The sequence below is a fragment of the Puma concolor genome, chromosome F2 (genome assembly GCF_028749965.1).
Source record: "Puma concolor isolate L17-30 chromosome F2, mPumCon1.1.hap2, whole genome shotgun sequence".
Classification (NCBI taxonomy): Eukaryota; Metazoa; Chordata; class Mammalia; order Carnivora; family Felidae; genus Puma; species Puma concolor.
The window spans coordinates 33,772,019-33,794,456 of NC_141684.1; the positions used below are offsets into that span (position 1 = coordinate 33,772,019).

The 22,438-nt window shown below is 41.8% G+C and overlaps 1 protein-coding gene across 2 annotated transcripts in view; it reads left to right on the plus strand.

The window, feature by feature from the left end:
* Window positions 1-22,438, plus strand: part of DPYS (dihydropyrimidinase) — an 81,890-nt gene that overhangs the window by 47,383 nt on the left and 12,069 nt on the right. For both annotated transcript variants that reach the window (XM_086695444.1, XM_086695443.1), the window contains exon 8: window positions 21,343-21,550. In XM_086695444.1, coding sequence (XP_086551570.1) covers window positions 21,343-21,550 — 208 coding nt within the window. The remainder of the gene's footprint in view (window positions 1-21,342; window positions 21,551-22,438) is intronic.

A 22,438-nucleotide genomic window follows, 5' to 3' on the forward strand; every position in this document is an offset into this window, starting at 1 on the left:
CTGATTACAGTTGGGTAAAATTTTAACCACTGTTTATTCCAACTTGTTTACTTAAACATGTTCTTATGCAACTGAACTTTTCAAGTGAACTAGAAAATGATTTCCAGGGACTTCACTACTATTAGTGGCATTTTTTCCTAATTATAAAAGAAAATCAGCTTAGGAACAGATCACAGTAACCCATTCTATCATTTATCACTTGCCTTTGCCAGAGTAAGCACAGTTTACTTTAAGCATTAGGATTTGGAAAAGAATAAGCATCAAGGGGAGGTGGTTGTGTGAAAGGCATAGGCTCTTCCAACTAAGCACCTGCTATATTGTTCTTCCTGCCCAACATATATTATCTATTTTCCTGTCTTTGGCATTTGTCCCTCTTATTTACAGCTGCATCCCTAAGTCTCAAAGCAGTGCCAGGAGACCACATCTAGGAACTCAGTAATTATTTGTTGATGAATAAACCAGATACTAATAATGGTCTTGGGCCAATGAGCACATGTGTGATTTAAAGATTTTGGTTAGGCTTTGTTTATTATCTGTTCCTTGAACTGGTGTAAGATTGGTCTTACATTTCTTCCCTTTGAGTTAAACAAACAAACAAACCAGAGAACTCTTGGCACTTCTACCTTTTCCTTCTCCAAAGCAGTGCTTGGCCAAGACGCATTCCAGAGTCAGTGGCCAGCAGCATTGCCAGATCTGGCCAGGAATGTGGCCTAAGCTAGGTTGGATCTTTTTGTGGGTCAAACAATTCTGGTTTTGGCCCAGACTCACTCTTAATTCTGGCCACTTATCTTAAAAACATGGGAATCTTGGCTATGGAGGAAACAGAAGACGAAATGAAAATGGATCAAAAGAAATATAATGTCAGTACCTGGAGAGAATCCCAGGGTCCTTATATTCTTAAAGCACAGCAAAGAGCCATGGCTTTTTACAAAGGACTTTGGAGAAAGCATCAATTTAAATATGCCCTTCCCATCAGAAGACGACCACTGTGGAAGTCTATTTGGAGGCAGAGAGTGGTGTAGGGAGAGGCAGTCTTTTCTAATGGCTTGGAAAAAAAAAAAAACTCCAAAAAATTTAACTGAAGCTTATCTACCTCTTCTTTTTAAGAGCACATGTTCTCAAAGACCAGCAACTTCAACATCATTTAGGAATTTATTAGAAATGCACATTCTCAAGTACCACCCAGACCTGTTGCCTCAGAAACTCCATGGGTTTTAACAAGTACCCCAGGGGATTCTGATGCACACCCAAGTTTGAGAACCACTGGTTCTCATAGAATTGGAGAGGGCTTTGGGACTCATAATATCCAGCTAACTCCTCAGAGTTCTCTATGGCCTCGCTTGATTACTACTATTTTTAGAGAAGTTACTACCTAACTAAACCATTCAGTTCTCTCTGGGATAGCTATAACTGTTAAGATGTTCTTCCTTTGGTTCTATTAAAAATTACCTCTGTTGTGCTCCTCAACTGTTTGCCTCTGGAACTATGCAGAATATATCTGTGCTCTCATAAGATAGTTCATTCATTCAAACATTTAGAGAAAGTCATTGGCCCCCAGTAAGCTTTCCCATCACCAAATAAGCTTTCTCAGTTCCTCAGTAGATCCTTAGGTCCTTGATTAGCAGACTTCCAGTGTCCTGACCACACTTCTATTCACCCTTCTCTTGACACACACTTGTCCCTGTCCTACAAAGATGTGAGTCTCAGAACTGCACATGATTCTGCCTGGAATAGCACCAGAGCAGGAACATGTGAGCTAATTAGTTTTATACTAAATGTAAAACTTTGCATTTCCTTTGTTACATTTTTTGCATTTACACCTTATGAAATTGCCATTTGCAGGTTAAAAACAGTGAAATGCGGGGCGCACCTGGGTGGCTCAGTTGGTTAAGTGTCCAACTCCTGGTTTCGGCTCAGGTCACGATATCACCTCTCGTGATATCGAGCCCTGTCCAGCTCTGCACTGACAGCATGGAGCCTGCTTGGGATTCTCTCTCTCCTCTCTCTCTCTCTGCTCCTCCCTGCTCATGCTTTATCTCTCTCTCAATATAAATAAAAAAACTTAAAAAAACAAACAAACAGCGAAATGTAAACCATTGCATGAAGTTCCAATATTTTATCACATTTGTGCAGTCGCTAATTTAAAAACTTGTATTGGGTCTTCGTCTCTGATGTTTATGTTAAAATGACTAGGATTATATTAAACGGATTCTTTTCTATATTATACTTTTAAGTCCACTTGAACAGACAGTAATTTATAATGACCATAAGTTTTAGAAGATGCAAAATTTAATATAAAGAGAAAGTACAAAAAATAATGCCCTTGTATTCACTCCCAACAACCACCTTGGGTCCTGTATTTGATGTTTATTACTCCCATGCATTTCTTTCTATTTTTACTATATATAGATGCAGTCCCAAGCCGTTATATATATATATATATATATATATATATATATATACACATATATGTATACATATATATGTATACATATATGTTTATGTGTACATATATGTATATGTGTGTACATATATACACATATACATACATATGTACATATATACACATATACATACATATATGTACATATATACACATATATACATATATAATTATATACTTTTGTGTATTTTTAGCTTTATATGAATTTATTGCATGTGTATTATTGTGCAGTACTGTCTTTCTGGGATTTATCCATGTCGAAATATGTAGGTTTTTCATTCAGTTTCACTGCTATATAGTGTTCTGTCTATGAATACAACATAATTAATTATATATTCTCTTGCTCGAGGACATTTAGGTCATTTGCAGTCTCTCACTATCTCAGACACTGTGTACATCCTTATGTACATGTGTCAGAGCTTCTCAAGGACAAGCATCTAGTCCCTGATTTCCTTGGCATCAAATGCTGTCAAATTTTGCCAGTAGAAGCATATGAAATGGCTTGATTTTTGTAACTAAATGCAGAACTTTCCATTTGTCCCCATTATATTTTATCTTGTCCCACATTCATTTGGTCAGTTATTAAGAACAGTATATTGGGCCCCTGCCATGCTCCAGAGAGCCTAGGAGGCAGCTGAAGACAAAGCGAATGAAGTATAATCTCACTTTTTACCCAGGGTAACACGTGCAGGGCTAGTAGAGAGGTGATGGCTTTATTTCTAGCTGCAGTCACTGATTTTTGAGTTGTGAGTCCAACATTCCAGGTATTAGCTGTCACTTCCAGAAAGATTTCCTCTCTCTCACCATATATAAATGCAGAGTGATGAGCTGGGTGTGCTGAGTGAGCTGCCCATCTGCCTGTGAATCCAAGGTCAGAGCTACCTCAGTGTTCTGCAAGGCAGCAGATTGCATGCTCTGTCCTCGGTGACTAGTGCACACTTGGCCGGTGTGTGACATGGGTCCCTGTAAATCTGCCAGCAGTCCTGGACATCACTCCCCAACATGTTTTGCTGGCAGTGGGATTCTTTGGACATGAGAGGGCAGTTGACCTGTTCATTTCAAAGATACCCATGTGCCTGGGAGCATCTCTCAGTGCCACCCCCCCATCCGCACCCCAAAGAGTGGCCTGTGCAAACCAGAGAGAGCTCAGGAAGGAGAGTCAGGGTACGTTACGTTGATTTTGCCATTGCAGTTGGAGTCATATTAAACCTATTGCCTAATTTCCTTTGTCTAACTTGATTTCTTTTTGGCCGGGAGGCAAATGGATCAATATTGTTTTTTATGCCGAGATTATGTTGCCTGAAGGAAATTTTCCATCGGTGTAGTGTGCCTGCCTTCAGGCCTGTAACTGGGGCTGCGTGCTGTCTGGGCGATGAGGGGCCTCCCCAGACAGGCACGTGAAGCCTGCCATCTGTGCAGAGCCCCCCAGGAGCACTCTTCTGGAGGGGCTCAGGCGGGCTGCCCCTCGCCGGGCAGAGCTTGGCCTTTGTGTTGGGCCCTTTTGCACCTGTTTCTCTGGCCATACTCTAATATAGACAGCTTTATTTTTTTTTTCTTTATTTTCTGTGTGAAGCCCTTTCCTCCCTATCTTTTCTCTGTGTCTTTTCCTATGTTTGGCATGCTCTATGTCTCTCCAAAATTTCATTAAAATAGTTTCTTTACATTTCTTTTTTTTTCAAATGTTTTATTTATTTTTGAGAGAGAGAGAGAGAGAACGCATGTGTGTGCGTGCATGTGGGGGGAGGGGCAAAGAGAGAAGGGGACAGAGGTTCCAAGGTGGGCTCCATGGTGATGGCAGGGAGCCTGATGTGGGGCTCGAACTCATGAACTGTAAAATCATGACCTGATCTGAAATGGTACAGTGAACTGACTGGGCCACGAGGCATGCCTCTTTACCTGTCTGTTATATTTTCTTCCTGTCTTCCTTCTCCCCATCCCTCCACACTGTGGTTTTGCCAATACTCATCATCCAGCAGAGGGAAATGTTCATACTTTGCTCTCAGTTCCATTCTTCTACCAGGCATTTAAGGAAAGCTAAGATTCTGGAGGCAGAATAACGAGAAGGCAATTTACCCCCACACACAAAAAAATTGGAGCATTTATCTGTGTGCAAGTGTTGCGGAATTCCTCCTGTGGTGGGGGAAGAAAGACAGTAGTAATCAATTATCTTTAAACATATATTTATTGCACCCTCACTCTGTGTAAGAAATGGCATTGCTGAGTGCCATGGGGGTCATAAATAAGGTGCATTACCTGCCATCAAAGAAGCTGTATTCTGCTTGGGCAGACAAGAGGTTCGTGTGGGAAACGATAACTCTTGGAAGAGGAAAATATTAACAGCTCAACACATCAGTTCAAGAAGTGAGCAGGGTCTCGTGTGCTTCACTCCTCCACAAAGGAAGAGTCAAAATAATTGTCCTGACTTGAGGTCGTCAAGACCTCACAGAAGGCTGGGTTGGGCTCGTGAAAAGACTTTGAATTAACTGAACCCTTGAGGTGGCTCTGGGTAAATAGACGGGGCAATAAAGTTATCCAGATGAAGAAGTCAGGGCTAAATAAGGGGAAATTGAAAAGAGACATTCAAGGGGCGATCGAGGGACCAGAGAGCCTGGGCAGAGGGGTCAGGATGGCAGGTAGTTGAAGATAAGATCTCTCCTGGCCAGACTGCCAAAGGCTTTGAATGTTAGTTGAAGTATAGATTTTCTGCCGCAGGGAGCACAATTGAATGTCTTTGAATGAGGATTGAATTGATCTGCATCTTTTTTTTTCAGGTTAGTTAACATGCAATGTAGTATTGGTTTCAGGCAGGAGTAGAACCCAGGGATTCATCACTTACATATGACACCCAGTGCTCATCCCAACAAGTGCCCTCCTTAATGCCCATCACCTACTTAGCCCATCCGCCTACCTACATCCCCTCTAGCAACCCTCAGTTTGTTCTCTGTAATTAAGAATCTCTTATGGTTTGCCTCCCTCTCTGTTTTTATCTTATTTTTCCTTCCCTTCCCCTATGTTTATCTGTGGTGTTTCTTAAATTCCACATATGGGTGAAATCGTATGATATTTGTCTTTCTCTGACTGACTTATTTCACTTAGCAAAATACACTCTAGTTCCATCCACGTTGTTGCAAATGACAAGATTTCATTCTTTTTGATCACCGAGTAGTATTCCGTTGTGTGTGTGTGTGTGTGTATATGTGTGTGTGTGTGTGTGTGTGTGTGTGTGTGTGTGTGTGTAACATATCTCTCCTTTATCCATTCATCCATCGATGGACATTTGGGCTCCTTTCCATACTTTGGCTATTGTGGATAGTGCTGCTATAAACACTGGGGTGCATGTGCCCCTTCAAAACTCCTATATCTTTTGGATAAACACCTAGTAGTGCAATAGCTGGGTCATAGGGTAGTTCTATTTTTAATTTTTTGAGGAACCTCCATACTGTTTTCCAGAGTGGCTGTACCAGTTTGCATTCCCACCACAGAGCAAAAGGGTTCCCCTTTCTCCACATTCTTGCCAACATCTGTTGTTTCCTGAGTTGTTAATTTTAGCCATTCTGACTGGAGTAAGGTGGTATCTCATTGTGTCTTTGAAAGATGTTGAGCATCTTTTCATGTGTCTATTAGCCATCTAGATGTCTTCTTTGGAAAAGTGTCTGTTCATGTCTTCTGCCCATGTCTTCACTGGATTATTTGTTTTTCAAGTGTTGGGTTTGGTAAGTTCTATAAAGATTTTGGATACTAACCCTTTATCTGATATGTCATTTGCAAATATCTACTCCCATTCCATTGGTTGCCTTTTAGTTTTGTTGACTGTTTCCTTCACTGCGCAGAAGGTTTTTTTTTGGTTTTTTTAATCTTGATGAGGTACCAATAGTTCATTTTTGCTTTTATTTCCCTTGCCTCTGGAGACATGTCTAGTAGGAAGTTGCTGTGGCCAAGGTTAAAGAGGTTGCTGCCTGTTTTCTTCTCTAGTATTTTGATGGTTTCCTGTCTCCACATTTAGGTCTTTCATGCATTTTGAGTTTATTCTTGTGCGTGGTGTAAGAAAGTGGTCCAGGTTCATTCTTCTGCATGTCACTGTCCAGTTTTCCCAACACCATTTGCTGAAGAGACTATCTTGTTTCTATTGGATAATCTTTCCTGCTTTGTCAAAGATTAGTTGGACATAAATTTGTGGGTCCGTTTCTGGGCTCTCTGTTCTGTTCCATTGATCTGAGTGTCTGTTTTTGTGCCAGTGCCATGCCGTCTTGATGATTACAGCTTTGTAAAACAGCTTAAAGTCCAAGAGTGTGATGCCTCCAGCATTGGTTTTCTTTTTCAACATTACTTTGGTTATTCAGGGTCTTTTCTGGTTCCATACAGATTTTAGGATTGTTTGTTCTAGCTCTGTGAAGAGTGCTGGTGTTATTCTGTGCTTCCTGATTTTTACATGGCATAAGTAGAAACTGGTTTTATTTGTAGGGTATGTGGTAGTGAAAGGAATTTGGAGACTGTGAGGAGAATGTAACATAATCAACTTGTCTTGGTTTGGCCAGAACTTTCCCAGGTTTAGCACTGGAAGTCCTACATCCCAACAAATCCTTCAACCTAACCCTACACCAGGACTGCTTGCCTGTCACCTGGGAAGGTGCTTTTGGCCACCAATGACTAGCCTCGGAGCTCTACCCTGACCTGGTCACCATGGGATCTGAGGGTTTCAATCTTGCATCTGGGCTCATCAGTTGGGAAAGCTCGATGACCTTAGGGTAATGAGTGTGCAAGACTGGTTGGAGTCTGAGAGAATGGTCAGGAGACTGTTGGTGAAGTCCAATTTGCAGGGATAAAGCCTCATACAAGATGATGACAACAAAAGTGGAACTGATTTAAGGTGTTTTTTTCCCCCGGAAGGAAAACTTTTCCCTGACAGCTTGGTGAAAAACTGGAAATCGAATGAAGTGGAAGAGTCAACTGTAGCTTTGTTGCTTTATGACCCAAGCATTTATTGAGTGCCAACTGGGTGCCATATACTGTGCTCAAAACTAAACGAGAAATGTCTTCCTCTAATGTAACTCAGGACTTAAGTGGACAGAGAAAAAAAAGTACTCCACATAACTATTGTATAAAGTAATAGATCAGGATGTGTGGCTCAGTGGCTAAGGGGCATGGGATCCAGAGCAGAACTGGGTCACTGGATTCAAATCTCAACTGTGCCAATACTGTCTGCATGACCTTGGACAAGTTCCTTACCTCTCTGAGGCTCAGTTTCCTGTCAGTAAAATGTAGATATGCTAATAATAATACCAAGCTCTGCAGGTCACTGGAAGGAGATAATACCTTCAATAGAAGCATGGCATATAGCAAAACTCTAAGAGACATTAATATCATTATTATCATTATCACATACAAAAGATAGCCATGAGAGATTTACAAACTAGCAGGGAGGCATCAAAGTAAATGACTTTTATAATATGGGATCCTAGAGGGAAAAAAAGTTAGAGAAATCAACCATAGCCTCAGAATTCCAGTTTGTTTTGTCAGTCACTGCTTATACATATCCTCCTCTGCACATTGAATTTGTAACTGGCATGTCAACGAGGCACAATTGTAACTGCAATTTCAGTGGGAACCCCTTAGATGTCACATTGCACAGAGCTGTTCAGTATTTTTGAATGTCTGACTTCTCCAGGAAAGTCTCTCTCTCTCTAATGACTTTGTGTTAGGCCCTTTATCCAGGTTTCATACACTTGGATAACTTTGACAGTTTTCACTTTCATTTTTCTGCTACGTTAAATCTAGATTTGGGATTATTTCCATGGGCCAGATTACTGAAAGCAGAGTTACTGTATCAGAGTGTATATGCTTTTAAGGGTTACCACATCATAGTTCCTCACCAGCTCCGGATACAATCTTTTTTTCCCTTTGCTTCTTGTTATTTTTGCAAGTAAAAATTGTTACCTTTCAGCTACAAATTGCATATTTTTGAGCACTAGGAAAGTTGAATGCTTTTTCATGTGTATTAGTCATTGCTTTTTTTTTTTCTTATAGAGAAATGTCTGTTCATGCCCTTTGTTCATTTTTCTTTTGGTAACGTTATATTATTTGTCTCTTTATTTAAATGGTCTGTCATATTTCTTGCAAACTCCCCAAAGTTCTTTTGAGGAATAAATGCTGTGTCTATGGGGAAGTGTTTCATGGAAACTGTAAAGCATTGTGTGTGTGTGTGTGTGTGTGTATTATTGTTATTAAAAAGTTGACCTTGTTCATATGTTAGAATCACATTTATAACAAGCAGGTCCTTGCACATTCAGAAATAAGCATGACAAGGAGTGTGAGCGTCATTCAGGTGAGGATTTCTGTCTGTTTTCTTCCCTGCTGCATCCCCATGGCCTAGAACAGTACATGACATGGAATCAATCAATAAATTGGTAATCAATAGATACATGTTGGGAATCAATTAGTATGCAGGTAATAAATAAATTTATGTTAAATGGGTGAATATAAGAGAAACACAAAGATGGAAAGGGATTTTCTACATTGTTCCACCACGATGACTTCTTCATTTCCTTTTCTTTTTTGCCTCAAACCAGAGTGAATAGAACTGTAGATAAGTTGGTAGGTCAGAACTTCAAAATAGTGGCCTCACAGTTCTGGGCTTATGAAACTCATTTCTTAGAACCTAACTTTCTGTATGGTAGCATTGTAAGCCTAATTAGCAATTCTTACCTCATTTACTTAAGTGATAAACCAGAGACAAGAAGAGCTTAATGACCCAAGTATGGCTTTCAGCAATATGATAAAAGACCCCGGCTGTTGTTTTGTTTTTCATATGAGAACATTTTTAGTTCGTAAATACATGGAACCTCTGAGTCCTCACGTGACTCATTTGTTGTTTTCTGGCACCTATGGGAATTAATTGTACACAAAGTCTAAAAGAAAACATGACCGTATTCCTTAAAATTGATTCATTCTTTGGTTGACTATTTTGGGGGAAGCATTTTGCATAGAAATTTATGCTGCTGAGTATAATCTCATGTATAGACATACATTCAACTACCCACCCGTGTCTGGTACCATATTCTTTTATACAGTTTTTCCGTTCTGTTTTTATCCCTAATTATCCTACTTCACATTGTGTTTTCCTTTCAAAGTGCTTTAGTATTTCTGGAAGAAGATGGTGTAAAATTTCGTATAAATGTGGGTTTCATTCAAGGCCTGGGTCCTGGATGGATCTCTTACAGTGAGAGGCAATATATAGTGGTTAAGTGAGAGGCAATATATAGTATTTGACTCTTACTTATGATATTATGTGAGCTACTCAGCTTTCCTGGGCCTCAATTTCTTCATTTATAAACCAGGTATTAAAAACAGCTTGCTTCTACAGGGCTGTAAGGAGGATTAAGTGAAATAATCTATGAAAAGATGCTAGCATATGGTTTGACGTGTAAGCGTGCAGTAAATAGAAGCTGCATTATTTATCATCACCACAATCACCGTAGATGACTTGGCCATGACTCCTAGCCACTGAGGCGCTATCAGTAGATGTAAGAAGACCCGATGAAAATGTCAAAGGTGAATGCTTTCGGATAGCAAAAAGGAAAAGAGATCCTGGCAAGAAACTATCCCGGAAGTAACCCACCCAAGATACATCAGTCAGGGCTCAAACAGAGAAGTAGGACCACCTGGAGATAGATATAGACACAGATACTTGTATAAACACACCAATGCACATATAGGCATATGTATATAAGGATGTGTATGTGTGTGTATATATACATATGCACACATACATATACAGATAGATATGGACATTCACCACATGCACGTACAATACATGTATGTGTATATAATTTGACCTTCCACAATTGTAGGAGCTGGTTGGACAGTGTCTCAAGGCTGCCGTCTTTGTGTCTGATGCTGGAGCCTGAAGTCCAGAGGGCAGGCCATTTGTGAGGGCCAGATGGGGTAAAGCAGGCAGAGCAATGACAGGATGGAGCCATAGTAGGAGCTGGGCCCCGCGGGGAGGATGGAATGAAACCATGCTGTTCTTGTGACCTCCGCCCTTGGCAGTGTGGTGTGCAGGTCTGCCTTTGGTCATAGGACTGGACACACAGGAGTCAGAGCTGCTGAAAGAAGATCCAAGTGGGCGCAGCTATGGTGGCGCCTCATGCTGGGAGAGGAGCCTGCAGATAACCTGAGCCGCAAGGTGGTTTCTGCTTCAGTTCCATCCCCATCCTGTGAGGCCTCGATGCCATTGTCAATGTGGGTATCTGTTTCAAGGTGAAGACACTGAGGTTTAAAAAGGTTAGTTATTTGCCCCAAATCGTACAGCTGGAAGGGGCAGAGCTGGGATTCAGAGCAGGCCTGGTTGACTCAAGTCCAATCTCTTAAGCACTGCAAAGCTCCAGGCTCCCGAGAGGGCAGGGAAGGGAAGGGCACTGCAGCCTACAGGTGAGTCTTGGCCTCTGGAGTCAGACCTCCTGGCTTCAAAATGTGGCTTCTCCACAGAATGGCAGTGTAACCTGGGCCGAGTTGCCTGACCTCGGTTTGCTTCAATTTCCTCCTTGGTTTGCTTCGGTTTCCTCATCCGACAAACAGGCATCCTGGGAATGTTAGCAGTTCTTACCCCGGTGTGCTCCAGTCAGAGGGTTTGGGTGTGCCTGCAGTGGCAGAGAGCTGGTCAGGCCCTCCTGGGGTGCCAGTGGTCCCTGCCTCCTTACTGGCTGAGTTTGCCCTTAGGCGTGCTGGGTGTTGCGGCTGAGTCCGTTTCACTGGCTGCCTCGCCCCAGCTTCCCAGCATCATCACCGCCTTGCATTCTGAGCCTCTCGCCTGCTCCAGGAGACAGAGATGACATTGTAGTGATGATATTAGCCCTGGAGCCTGCCTCTGTGACCCGACAGTGCTTCCTAGAAAACAGGTGCCTTTTGGGTTGGGCCACGTTTGAACTATACAACCTCATTGCCAATTGGGACCCTGGGGCTGTGCTTCTCACTCTGGCAGCACTTCCAAAGTCCTCTATTCTCGGAGGGTCGTTGGACTGCTGGCATGCACCATGGCTGAACTAGATGATGGATTAGCTGCCGCCATGTTCTGGCCCAGATGGAAGGCAGATGATGTCTGTTAAAATTCCAAGTGTTCTGATACATTTTAATGAGTGAAGAAACGTAGTGCTTTCCTCCTCTGATCAGGGGAGTGGTCACTGACGGCCTGGGGCGTGGGAGAGAGAGAGGAGTGGGGGATCAGCCTGCTTATGTTTTATTTCTGGCCTCACCGCTTCTCAGGCAAGTTCCTCACCTCTCAGTCTCCATTTCCTCATCTGGTCAACAAGGATAATAACATGGGTTGTTGAGAGATTAAGTGAGGCAGTGCGCATGGAAGTACCTGGAATACAGCAGATGCTTAATGGGCAGTGATGAAATCTGGAACTTGCTGGGATGGTCACTGGCGTCGCTCTGCCCCACAACTCTTGGGTCATGTTTCTTGTCTTCCTTTACACTCTCTTAATTATTTCTTTGTTTTTATTTTTTGCCCCTCTTTTTCTCTCTCCCTCTCTCTTTCTCTCTCTTGGCCTCTCATCTTTTTTTTTTTTTTTTTTTTTTTTTTTTATAGCTCTCTCCCTTGCCAAGGTTTTAGGTCTTGCAAATCTCTCAAGGGTCTGGTGTTTTGTTTGTTGTTGTTATTGTTGTTGTTGTTGTTGTTGTCACTGGACGCATTTAGAGGAGGTGTCGGCAAACTCCTTTTATAAAGGGTCACAGAGCAAATGTTTTAGGCTTCATGGGCCAGAGGGTCTCTGTTTCCACTATTCAATTCTGCCATTGTACTACAAAAGCAGCCACAGATAATACACAAATGAATGAGCATGGCTGTGTTCCAATAAAACTTTATTTCCAAAAACAGACCGTGGGCCTGATTTGACCTGCAAGTTATAATTTTCCAACCCCTGATTCAGACTTTTGGAGATTAAGACTCCTCTCACTGAACACTGATATCCTCTGATGGACATTCTAGACCTCCAGTTCACACAATGACAACTGAGGAAGATTTTGGTAACTCATTGACTCTTGGTCCGTATTTTTCCACAGCACAGTCTTACACGGTGAATCAAGAAATGATGGAAAAGATGACTTTGTTATTGACAACTGAATGACATTCAAGTCTAGAACATTCTAAAGAAATTCCATTTAGACAGTTGGATCATAAGTAGCTCCATCAATTCAAAAGCAGTCAAGGTTAAGTAAAACTTGCTGGCCGCAGCAGAAATAGATAAGCATAGTGCTGGTACCATGCTCTCTGCATAGTTATTGACTGATTGTCTCAGGCCACTTCCAAAAGAGCTTGTAGATCCTGCACTGTGATTAAAACGAGCTGCTTTCCATCATTAATGGGAAGCCTTTTTACTCCACAGACCTAAGTTCCAGATATGCCTTGGCCATATGCTAGCTGGGTCGTAGGCAATGTAACCTCTTCCACACTCAGTTTTTCTAACCCATAAAACAGGGATAATAATAAATATGTCAATATCATAGCCTTACTGTGAGGATTAAATGAAATGATGCTTTCTACGTCTATCACAGAGTAAAAAGTCCATCAGTATCTGTTATGGTTATTGTGAGATCATGTGTTTGACAAGTTTGGCATTTCTGAGAGCCCCTAATTGAAATGACTCAGGAATAGAATCATGCAACATTATGCTTGCCTCATCACCTTCCCAGAAATCCTGGAGGCTAGGCCGCCCTTCTTCAGATTGCAGGGCTGGAAATTCTCTCTGACTCTTGCCGGGGTATCACCCAGGTCTGTGACAGCCTGCCTTCACGGTGTTCTCACCTGGCCACAGCTTTTGCCTCCCTTCTTCCCGAACATACCTCACTCTCCGTTGTCAAGCAGTGATTTTCCAGTGTCAAACTATATTTCATCTTCCTGTGTTTATGCTTCCTACCTCTTTTTATTCCCCTCGATAGGGATGGAGGGAAAACAGGTCATCTTCCTTCCAAAAAAAAAAAAAAAAAAAAGAGTAAGTTTAAAAGTCCCCCAGACATTTCGCTTACCCAGCCTTCTCTTTTCCATCCCTTTGGAGAACTCAGCTGTCTTTTCTTTATATTCCAGGCATTCCTTTCTCTCCCTAAAATATAGCATTACAGCTGAACATCATAAGCACCGGGCCCACTCTGACTTTTCAAGAAGGATATTGTGTGACTTGTAGCCAGTATATTCCTGCGTAGAAAACCAACATCTTGTTTCTGCCCAGGTTGTGCCCATAGATAGTCTGTCAAACAATGTCATCAGGCAAGGGCAAGGCAACTTCCCAGCATGGGGACAATGTAATTACAAGCCCAAGTCCACACACCACCCCAGAAAGTTATTTTTAACTCTGACCAATATGTTAGGGCAACAGCCTTGCTTGCAAAAGCTAATAATCATATCTCACCTATAAGCACTTATCTGTTTAATATTCATGGAACATACATCCTAGAATCATGCTAGCTTTTGCTGATTCACATTCAGTTCCTGTTCCTTTAAGACACTAAATTATTTTCAGTTGCCCACCTTCTGAAAACTAGTGTATAGGACATGAAATATTTATGTTAAGTAATAATATAGAAATTTACTAATAAGTTATTTTCAGATAAACAAATGTGTATATAAAATGCCTTCTATTTGCTCAGTGCTGTGTGAGACACAGGAAGTGAAAGATGTGATACCTACTTCCAAGGTCAACTTTCCAGTGTCCAAATTCAGTCTCTCTAACCACAATCCACACCACCATTTGTGACCTATACGATATAAGTTCAAAGACAAAATAGCAGGGCTACCTGGTGGGTTTATTTCTTTAAGTCAATGTTGGGGAGTTTTTGGAACTTGCATTAAATGTCTTGTCATCCATTGAGCACCAATACAGTTCCAAGTTATTGTCCAATTTAGATTTAATAACCTGGCTGAAGCAATTCCCATTTTCTCTTCTGTGGGAGGCAGGTGGAAAAGTCTGAAGAGAGGGTGGAAGATTGATGGGTGCAGTGAGCAGCAATTTTGCTTAATAATGACAGTGTACTTGAAGTAGCACCATTTAGCATTTCCAGAGATGTGGCTGCTTTGCCCCCCATTTATATAACTTGTCAGGTCCAAGAAATTGACAGAAGAGGTAGTTTGAAATAGACAGTTGGAACACATGTCAAAAAAATATCTTGTATCGTGATCACATTGACAATGACCGGCCAATTTTGGTTTAAGAACTTTTCTAATAGCATACTGAATCCCTTGCTGCTAAATGGAAAACAAACTAAGAATCATCAGGATGTATGGAACGAGTTTCTTCTCATTTGTTTTCTGGTTGATGAAAAAATGCTTTCGTTGATTGCCCGCTGTCTAGGTGGCTTCCCATAAAGCTTTCAAGGGCAATATTGTCTAGAGGCTAAGACCTCAACGTTTTATCTCACCTGACCTACATGAACTGTGCAGTGTGGGGTGAATTATATAAACCTTTTTGCATCTCATCTTCCTCACTTAATTGCACGGGAGTAATAATAGCACTCACTTCACAGTGTTGAGATTTAACGATGATTATTCTTTCATGTGATACATGAGGTGTCATATAACCCAATGTAAAGAGATGAGGTGTATTTTTAAAGAAGCCGCTAAGCGACCTGATGAGACTTTTAAAAACTTTTTTGGGCTCTCATGGTGACCTGATAAGAATGCACTCGTGCCACAGACAGAATGGCTGAGTTGGAGAAAATGTAACAAAATAAACAAGTCATTTCTCTGGGGCCAAGAAGACCCACGTTGCTCTCAGAAATTCTCTTCCTCTCCAGTGTTCTCTCTGAATGCACATCGACGGGGCTGCAGTCTCCTGCAGGCTTTGCTTCAGTGATTTTCTCATCTATAACCGCACGCGGCTCTTTGATAGAAAGCTATTTGCAAAGGGACAGAATGTTTTTCCGCAGCTGTGATGTGAGTGGTATCAAAGTTATTGACTAAGTTGGAAAATAGCTTAATGTTATCTTCAGGGCTTCTGCTTCCCTGTCGGCTTGAGCCTTGGAGATGTGTATAATTGGGACTCAGTAAGACAACCTTGACACCCCTCTGCAGAGAGACGTGCCCTTTGAGATACAGGCTCAAAGCGAGCTTGACAAAGAGCAGCTTTTCCCTCGGGGCAGAGTGACCACTGAGAACACCCTTCCTGTGAATCTGCTAATGAAGAGGCAAAGACCCAGGAACCCCATCCTCCCTTACCAGCTGGGAAGGTTTTAATCATTCCTACCCTTCCTGCCACCACCCAGACAGGCCAACAGCCTAGCCATCCAATCAGTAATTACAGAGAAGAGATTTCTCACAAATGCTAGTCTCCTGAGCTACCTGGCATATTGTTAAATTTGAAAAAATATTTGATGATAAATCTTGCAGCTCTTTGATTTTGCTTACAAATGGAATCAGAGCATCGTTCCACATCTGCATCTCTTCTGCAGACACATTTGGTTGAACGTAGCTTCTAGGTTCCTTCTGAATCACAGAATTTTTTAACTTTGCCCCGGAGATATCCATGGGCTCTTTGTTAAGGGAATTACTCTCCAAGGGACAAAGTCTTTATAAGTCGGAATCTTTGGCTGCAAATCATAGTGACCAACTTGCTGTCACTTAAGCAAAGGCACACTCTGTGGGAAGGCTATGAGGAGCTTACAGACCAAAAGAACAGTCAATGCTGTGGGCTCTGGAAGGGTGGAGCCTGGCCAGGGCAGCCTTGGACAGCCTATAGCGTGAATTGGTTTGCCATCAGGATTGTACCCACCAATCACTTTTAATTTTTGTGGTCACTCGCCAATGATTCAGGTTACTAGGAAACAAAAGGCAATTGCCCATCCCTTGCTTAGGTAAGAACAGGGCACCATATCTAACTGTCTTACCAGATTATCTCTAATGAGGGAGAGAGACGCCTTAAAGAAAAATGGGGGTGCTGACACCAGAGGAAGGGAGAATGAAAGCCAAGGGACAAAATTACAGTGCTTGCTACCCTGCATTTCTCAGGACGGGATTATTTGTGTGGCCCACTTAAGAGCCAGATGCACCTCCAACTTCCATGACACCTGCTCCAACTTATCTCACAGTGTTGCCGAACCTTACAACGATGATGAATGAGTCCATTGACTCAATCTCTCGTTTAGCCAGAGTCTGGGTACCTCCATTCTTGCTTTCTTTCAAAATGGTCTCTCAGTGTTCCACGCACTGCCAACCCACCGGGTGACATGAGATCTGCCGGCTTTGTAAGGGAGGATAAATGAGTCTGACTTTGTCTTTCATACCTGGGCTTGGGCTGCATCTGAGGGAGCCCCTTTGATCAACTTATGAAAACCTAGGGAATATTTCATTATTTTTCCATAAAGTTCTAGGAAGAATGGGTCTGCTCCTGTGTCTTGCAGGGCAGTGGCCTGAGTTGGACTTGAAGAGACAGTGCTTAATGCTCACCTCTGCTCAGGATCTGTTACAGAGACAAGACCTGAGGGGCAGTTGGGCTCAGGCTTCATGCTCAAGAAAGGCCTCAGTTTTATACTTTTGAGATTACCACAAACGATTTTTCTAAAAGTCCCAGAAATACACTGCAAATATTGAAAAAAACAGATGTATCTGGTGAAGTTCTTACTGCAACCAGGAGAAATCTGCTCTAGATAGTTAAACAAAAGGGAAATGTATTAAGGGACACTGAGTGGCTCAGAGAATCTCCAGAAGGACCAGAGGACCAGGCTAAGAGACTATACAACCAGGACCAATGCTCTAGGCCTACCACAGGGCAAGAGAGAGCCACGGTGCTGCCCCTGGGCACAGTTCCCATGGATGGCTTCAATGAAACAAGCTTGGACTCTGCTGCTAAACTTCTGTCACAGCTGGCCCTAAAAGCAGGATTTATCTGTCTCCACCCTCACCAACATGAGTTCCTGTGACACCTGCATCCTGAGTCACCAGCTCGCATGCAAAGTCTGGTGCTGGGGCACTATTTTGGAGGAGGCAAGATCTCATAACTGGGCCCCAGTTGCAAAGGAGGCTGGGAAGGCATGTTCTTGGCTTTTGCCTTAACAGAAGGTCTCTGCCTTTAAGGGAGCATGTTCAAAGGAACAACAGGTATCCTCCCAAAGGCAATTGTGTGACTTGGAACTTGTGTTCATTCCATTAATGGACCACATCTCCCATACTGCACTGGTAGTGAATAGATTTTAGATACATTTTGTAATAATTTTACAAATCTTGTGATGATATTGAATTCTATTTTTCTTGAAAACAATGAAATATTGAAATGCACCGCAATTTTTTTTAACCTTCTTATGGCAGCATTACAAATATACCAGTATTCTTTTTTTTTTTTTTTAATTTTTTTTTCAACATTTATTTATTTTTGGGACAGAGAGAGACAGAGCATGAACGGGGGAGGGGCAGAGAGAGAGGGAGACACAGAATCGGAAACAGGCTCCAGGCTCTGAGCCATCAGCCCAGAGCCCGACGCGGGGCTCGAACTCCCAGACCGCGAGATCGTGACCTGGCTGAAGTCGGACGCTTAACCGACTGCGCCACCCAGGCGCCCCACAAATATACCAGTATTCTTAAGTGAGAGTTATTCTGTCCTGTTAGAGGTTCATTCATTATCAAACTGAGTGACCCTTGGGCAAGCTCTCACACAGCTCTAATCCAGCATTATCAACAGGGATGTGGGGTGACAATAGTTACCTGTGAATTTATAACTGTCGGTAATATTGGCATCGCTAAATATTGCTAGGTATGGATGAGCAAGCGTTTCATATGACTTGATAAGATGCAATTAACAATGATAATTATAACAATTTACCTTATGCATTTATTTATGTACTGCTAATGAACTGGTACAGCTCACCAGAAATGTTAAGTAAACAATGAAACTCTGGGATTAGATGTTTCTATCTCATGTAATGTGGTGCTCTATTTCCAAAACACAGTCACGTCCTAGAGGTCGGTGGAGGCAGGAAATAAAACACACAGAAGGAAAATCGTGGCGATTCTTTTTGGTCATTTCATACATATTTATTAAGCACCTACTGTGTGCTGGGGATGAAACAACATGGAGTCAGTCTTAAAGTGTGCACTAGGTAAGAAGAGAGGGTCTTGTCCAGAGATCATTGGATCATTTAGCATTCAGATAGTGCTAAGCCACAGAGGAAGATATTCGGTTTTGCTGGGGGTCATCGGGGTCAGCTTCTGAGGGCCAGGATTCTCTTCCCACCGTCACCCTCCACCACCTGCTTTATTGAAATGTAATCGACATGGCACCGGGATTCTTGAGTGGAGTCTTAGGGAAGGGAGGGGAACAGATGTGAACAGGGAGGAGGGTAATCAGAGTGACGAGAACTGCATGCATCAAGATCCATAAGTGTGAAAGTTCCTAAAAGACCGGAGAATTGCAGCTCTGGCTGGAAGGCAAGAGTTGGGCGAGGAATGACACCCTGTCAGACACCTTCCGATGTAAAAGTGGAAGCACATTCTTTTTGCTGCTGGTGATACTGCCTAGAATTTACATTTTGTGTTAATTGCACCTCATTTACATAATGCCTTATTACAAAGAATCACTTAGATGCTGCCTAATTGTCTTCTTTCTCTTAGAACCCTTGAGAAAGTCAAGGTCATGACCTTTATTTGTCTGAGGCAGAGAAATCTGATTTGACATTTTGCTGTCACAGACCTTTTGCTTTCATATTTGTTTCTTTTTTTTGCGTATTCATTTATTCCCAGCCCACAAAAACACTTTACTTTGTGTGTTTCCTTTTGTATTTGCCTACCTGCATATGTATTTTCCTTGTAGATATAATATACATGCTTTGTATAACTTTTTTCCATTTATTATTATGTAATTATCATTTTATTTGCTTCCCTATCATATTCTTAATTGTAGTCTTTCATAGATGCCCAATATTCCACCAGATAGTCATTAGAAAATTGTTATGCTTCAGATTTTGAATAGTTTAGGCAGTACTGCAATGACAGTCATTGTGTATAGAGCTTATTTCTTCTGTTAGATTATTTCCCTAAGAGCGTCAGTAATTTTTAATTTCCCATCGGGAAAATAGACTTTTATGATTTAGGGCTTCCCCTTTTTTGTCTCCCATTCTTGTATTTCAGTAACCATTTCAGCATGAATTTTTATGCATTTTACTTCCTCCATTTAGTAGCCTTACTAATGCATTCGTCCAGACATTTTTATGTAACATTTTACAAAGCAAGCCGGAGAGTTTCTGCCATCAGTGTAACTGATACTTAGGAAACCACAGCCCAGACAGACTATGGAAGTATCACAAAGAGACTGTGATGGTCGTAAAAACACTTTAACCTGCAGGTTTGAAGCTCCTTTATATTGTTCCTTAGATTTATTTTGAGTTTGTATCTTTCATCACCAACTCATAACTCATCATAACTCATCCTATTCTTAGTAACCCTTTAAATATTTTATTCATTTTCTTATTTCCTATCAAACATCACTATTTGATCAGTAGCCCCCCTCCTCCTTAGTGTTGGAAATTATTGTTACTGTGTTTGTATCTACCTCTTATTCATTGTGATCTTTTCAACTTTTCTTTCTATCAGTCAGTTGGTTCTTAAGGCCCCTCTTGGTGGAGTATGAAGGTAACAGGGGAAACAAAGAGGGCTGTAGGAGGTGTTGGGTCGTCCAGATGAGAGATGATGGTGGCATGGGACTTGGGTGGGAACAGTGGAGAGCTACCCAAGCGGGCAGGTTTGGGATTTCTTTATTTATTTTGGGGGAGGTAGAACCAATAGGCTTAATGATATCTTGAGGGAGGAGGAAAGGCAGATGGTGGTATCATTTACTGAGTTGAGAAACTCAAAGGAGAAGCAAACTTGAGTGGGAGTGTTGTGGGAGACATTGAAAATCAAGAATTCTGTTTGGACATGTTAGGGTTGGAAACCATTCCAACCATAGGGTTGGAAACCCAATATCCAGGCCAGCACCATCTCGTTAATTTCTAGGGTGGCAGCACACAAAAGCTCTGAATCTCCCAGCTCCATCCTTCCAGATTAGGGTTGGGGGAGCCTTGGGCTGCTGTTCCTTCGACCCAGCCTTGGGGATTTTAGCAAAGAACTTCTCTCAATCTATCTTGAGAGGGCTTATAGAGACTTCTACAGAATTCAGATGATGCTCATGTTATTCACTGCTGCCAGATCACTCCCCCCACCCCCGCCCCTTTCCACCAAATGAGATTTAGGGAAGAAGTCACCCAACTTTCAAGGATCCAGCCTGGAAGTCATCGATCATATTGTATAAGATTGAACGTACTAATAAACTACTAAGAATAATGATGAATATACAAATAGATGACATAGACCGTGCTAAGCGATTATATTCTAACATGCTTTGTTATTTTTATTATCTCAAATTTTTCAAGTTTTGCCTCAGACAAGGGAAAGAAATTCCAGATACAATTTTCCTTGATAACGACCAAGTTCAATTTGACAACTACCAATTTCTGATTCCCTCTGGGAAAGGAGGGACAGGGATGGAATTTGGGGAGTGGGAATGAAGAAGCCTCAGATGCATCTGCCAAAAGTTAAGCTTCTGTAAAGCTGGGTGGGTACTGAATCAGTGTGTTCATCAGACTCATGCGTGTTGTAAAAATTAATTTAAAAATCTAACCGTGAGAGACAATATCTTCCTTTCACCCACTTCATCCTCATTAATCACCATAAGGAGTGATCTATTGGATTTTTCTCTCAGAAAATGTAATTACTTTGTAATGAAATGTTAATGCTATGCTCTATTCTTGAAGTTGCTTGTTCAAATGATAAAGCTTAATACGGCTTAATAGAGTTGCTAAATTTTCTTCTAAAGTCATTCTTTGAATATTTTATATTTGTCAGATGAGCTGGTGGTGATCTGGAGGGTCTTTGTCTTTACAAACAGGACTATTTCGGCAAGAACTCATCATCAGGCTGTTAACTTCAATATCTTCGAGGGCATGGTTTGCCACGGGGTGCCCCTTGTGACCATTTCCAGAGGCAAAGTGGTGTATGAAGCTGGAGTTCTTAGTGTCACAGCAGGAGATGGAAAGTTTATTCCTCGCAAACCATTTGCTGAGTATATTTACAAGCGGATCAAGCAGCGAGACCAGGTGAGTTGTGCAGAAATAGGTTATTACCGGGGGCTGAACCGTCACCTGTTTCTGGATGTTGTTTTTGGCGTTTTCACATATGCTCGCCTTAACACATTCTTGGGAGTCAGGATTGAGAGGAGAGGTTCCAGCTAAATTCCAGTTTTCTAAGAGAGAATCATTATTGGATGTATGCATTTTCCCTTGAAGATAGGTGTATCTACCGAGGATTTCCTCATGGACCAAGTCACTTTTCCCCAGGCAGATTCAGGGTCTCTGGGGACTTTTGGCAATTGTGTTAGTCGGCGTCCTCTAGGAAGCGGATACTCATGTTTTTATTAGGGGAAACACCTGTGTGAGAAGATTGGAGGGAGTCAGAAAATGCTGGGAGAGCCTTCAGACTGAAATTCAAGTCTGACTCTGGTGAAGGACCGAGAAAAAAGAAAGGAAGCATCCTAGTCTGCCATTCAATCTAAGATAGGTTGAGCAAGGCCTTGGGCAGACCTTGAACGAAGTCTCCTGTCAACCAGCTACAAGGCATGCTGTCTTTGGCTGGGAGCAGCTATGGGAGGCGTGGCCTGTGTGCAAAATGGAGGTGGAGTTTGGAGCTTAGCAATGAACAGTGCTTAGCAATGAATCGTGCTTCAAAAAATTACACTCCTTGTAGTTGAATGTATGAAAGCTCATTTTAATGGCCATGAGAGCAGTGGTGGAGTTTTGAGCAGGTAGATCTAAATATGAATTCTACCTTGCCCTTCTGTTTCCTAGCTATGTGGACAACAGCAAGATCTCTCATCCTTCTGCTCAGTTGTCTGATCTAGAGAAAGGCAACATTTCCTCCTTAACAAATTGCTAAGACTGAAATAAGAGTTTTAAATATAAGGCACATAGTATGGGTCAAATGTTAGT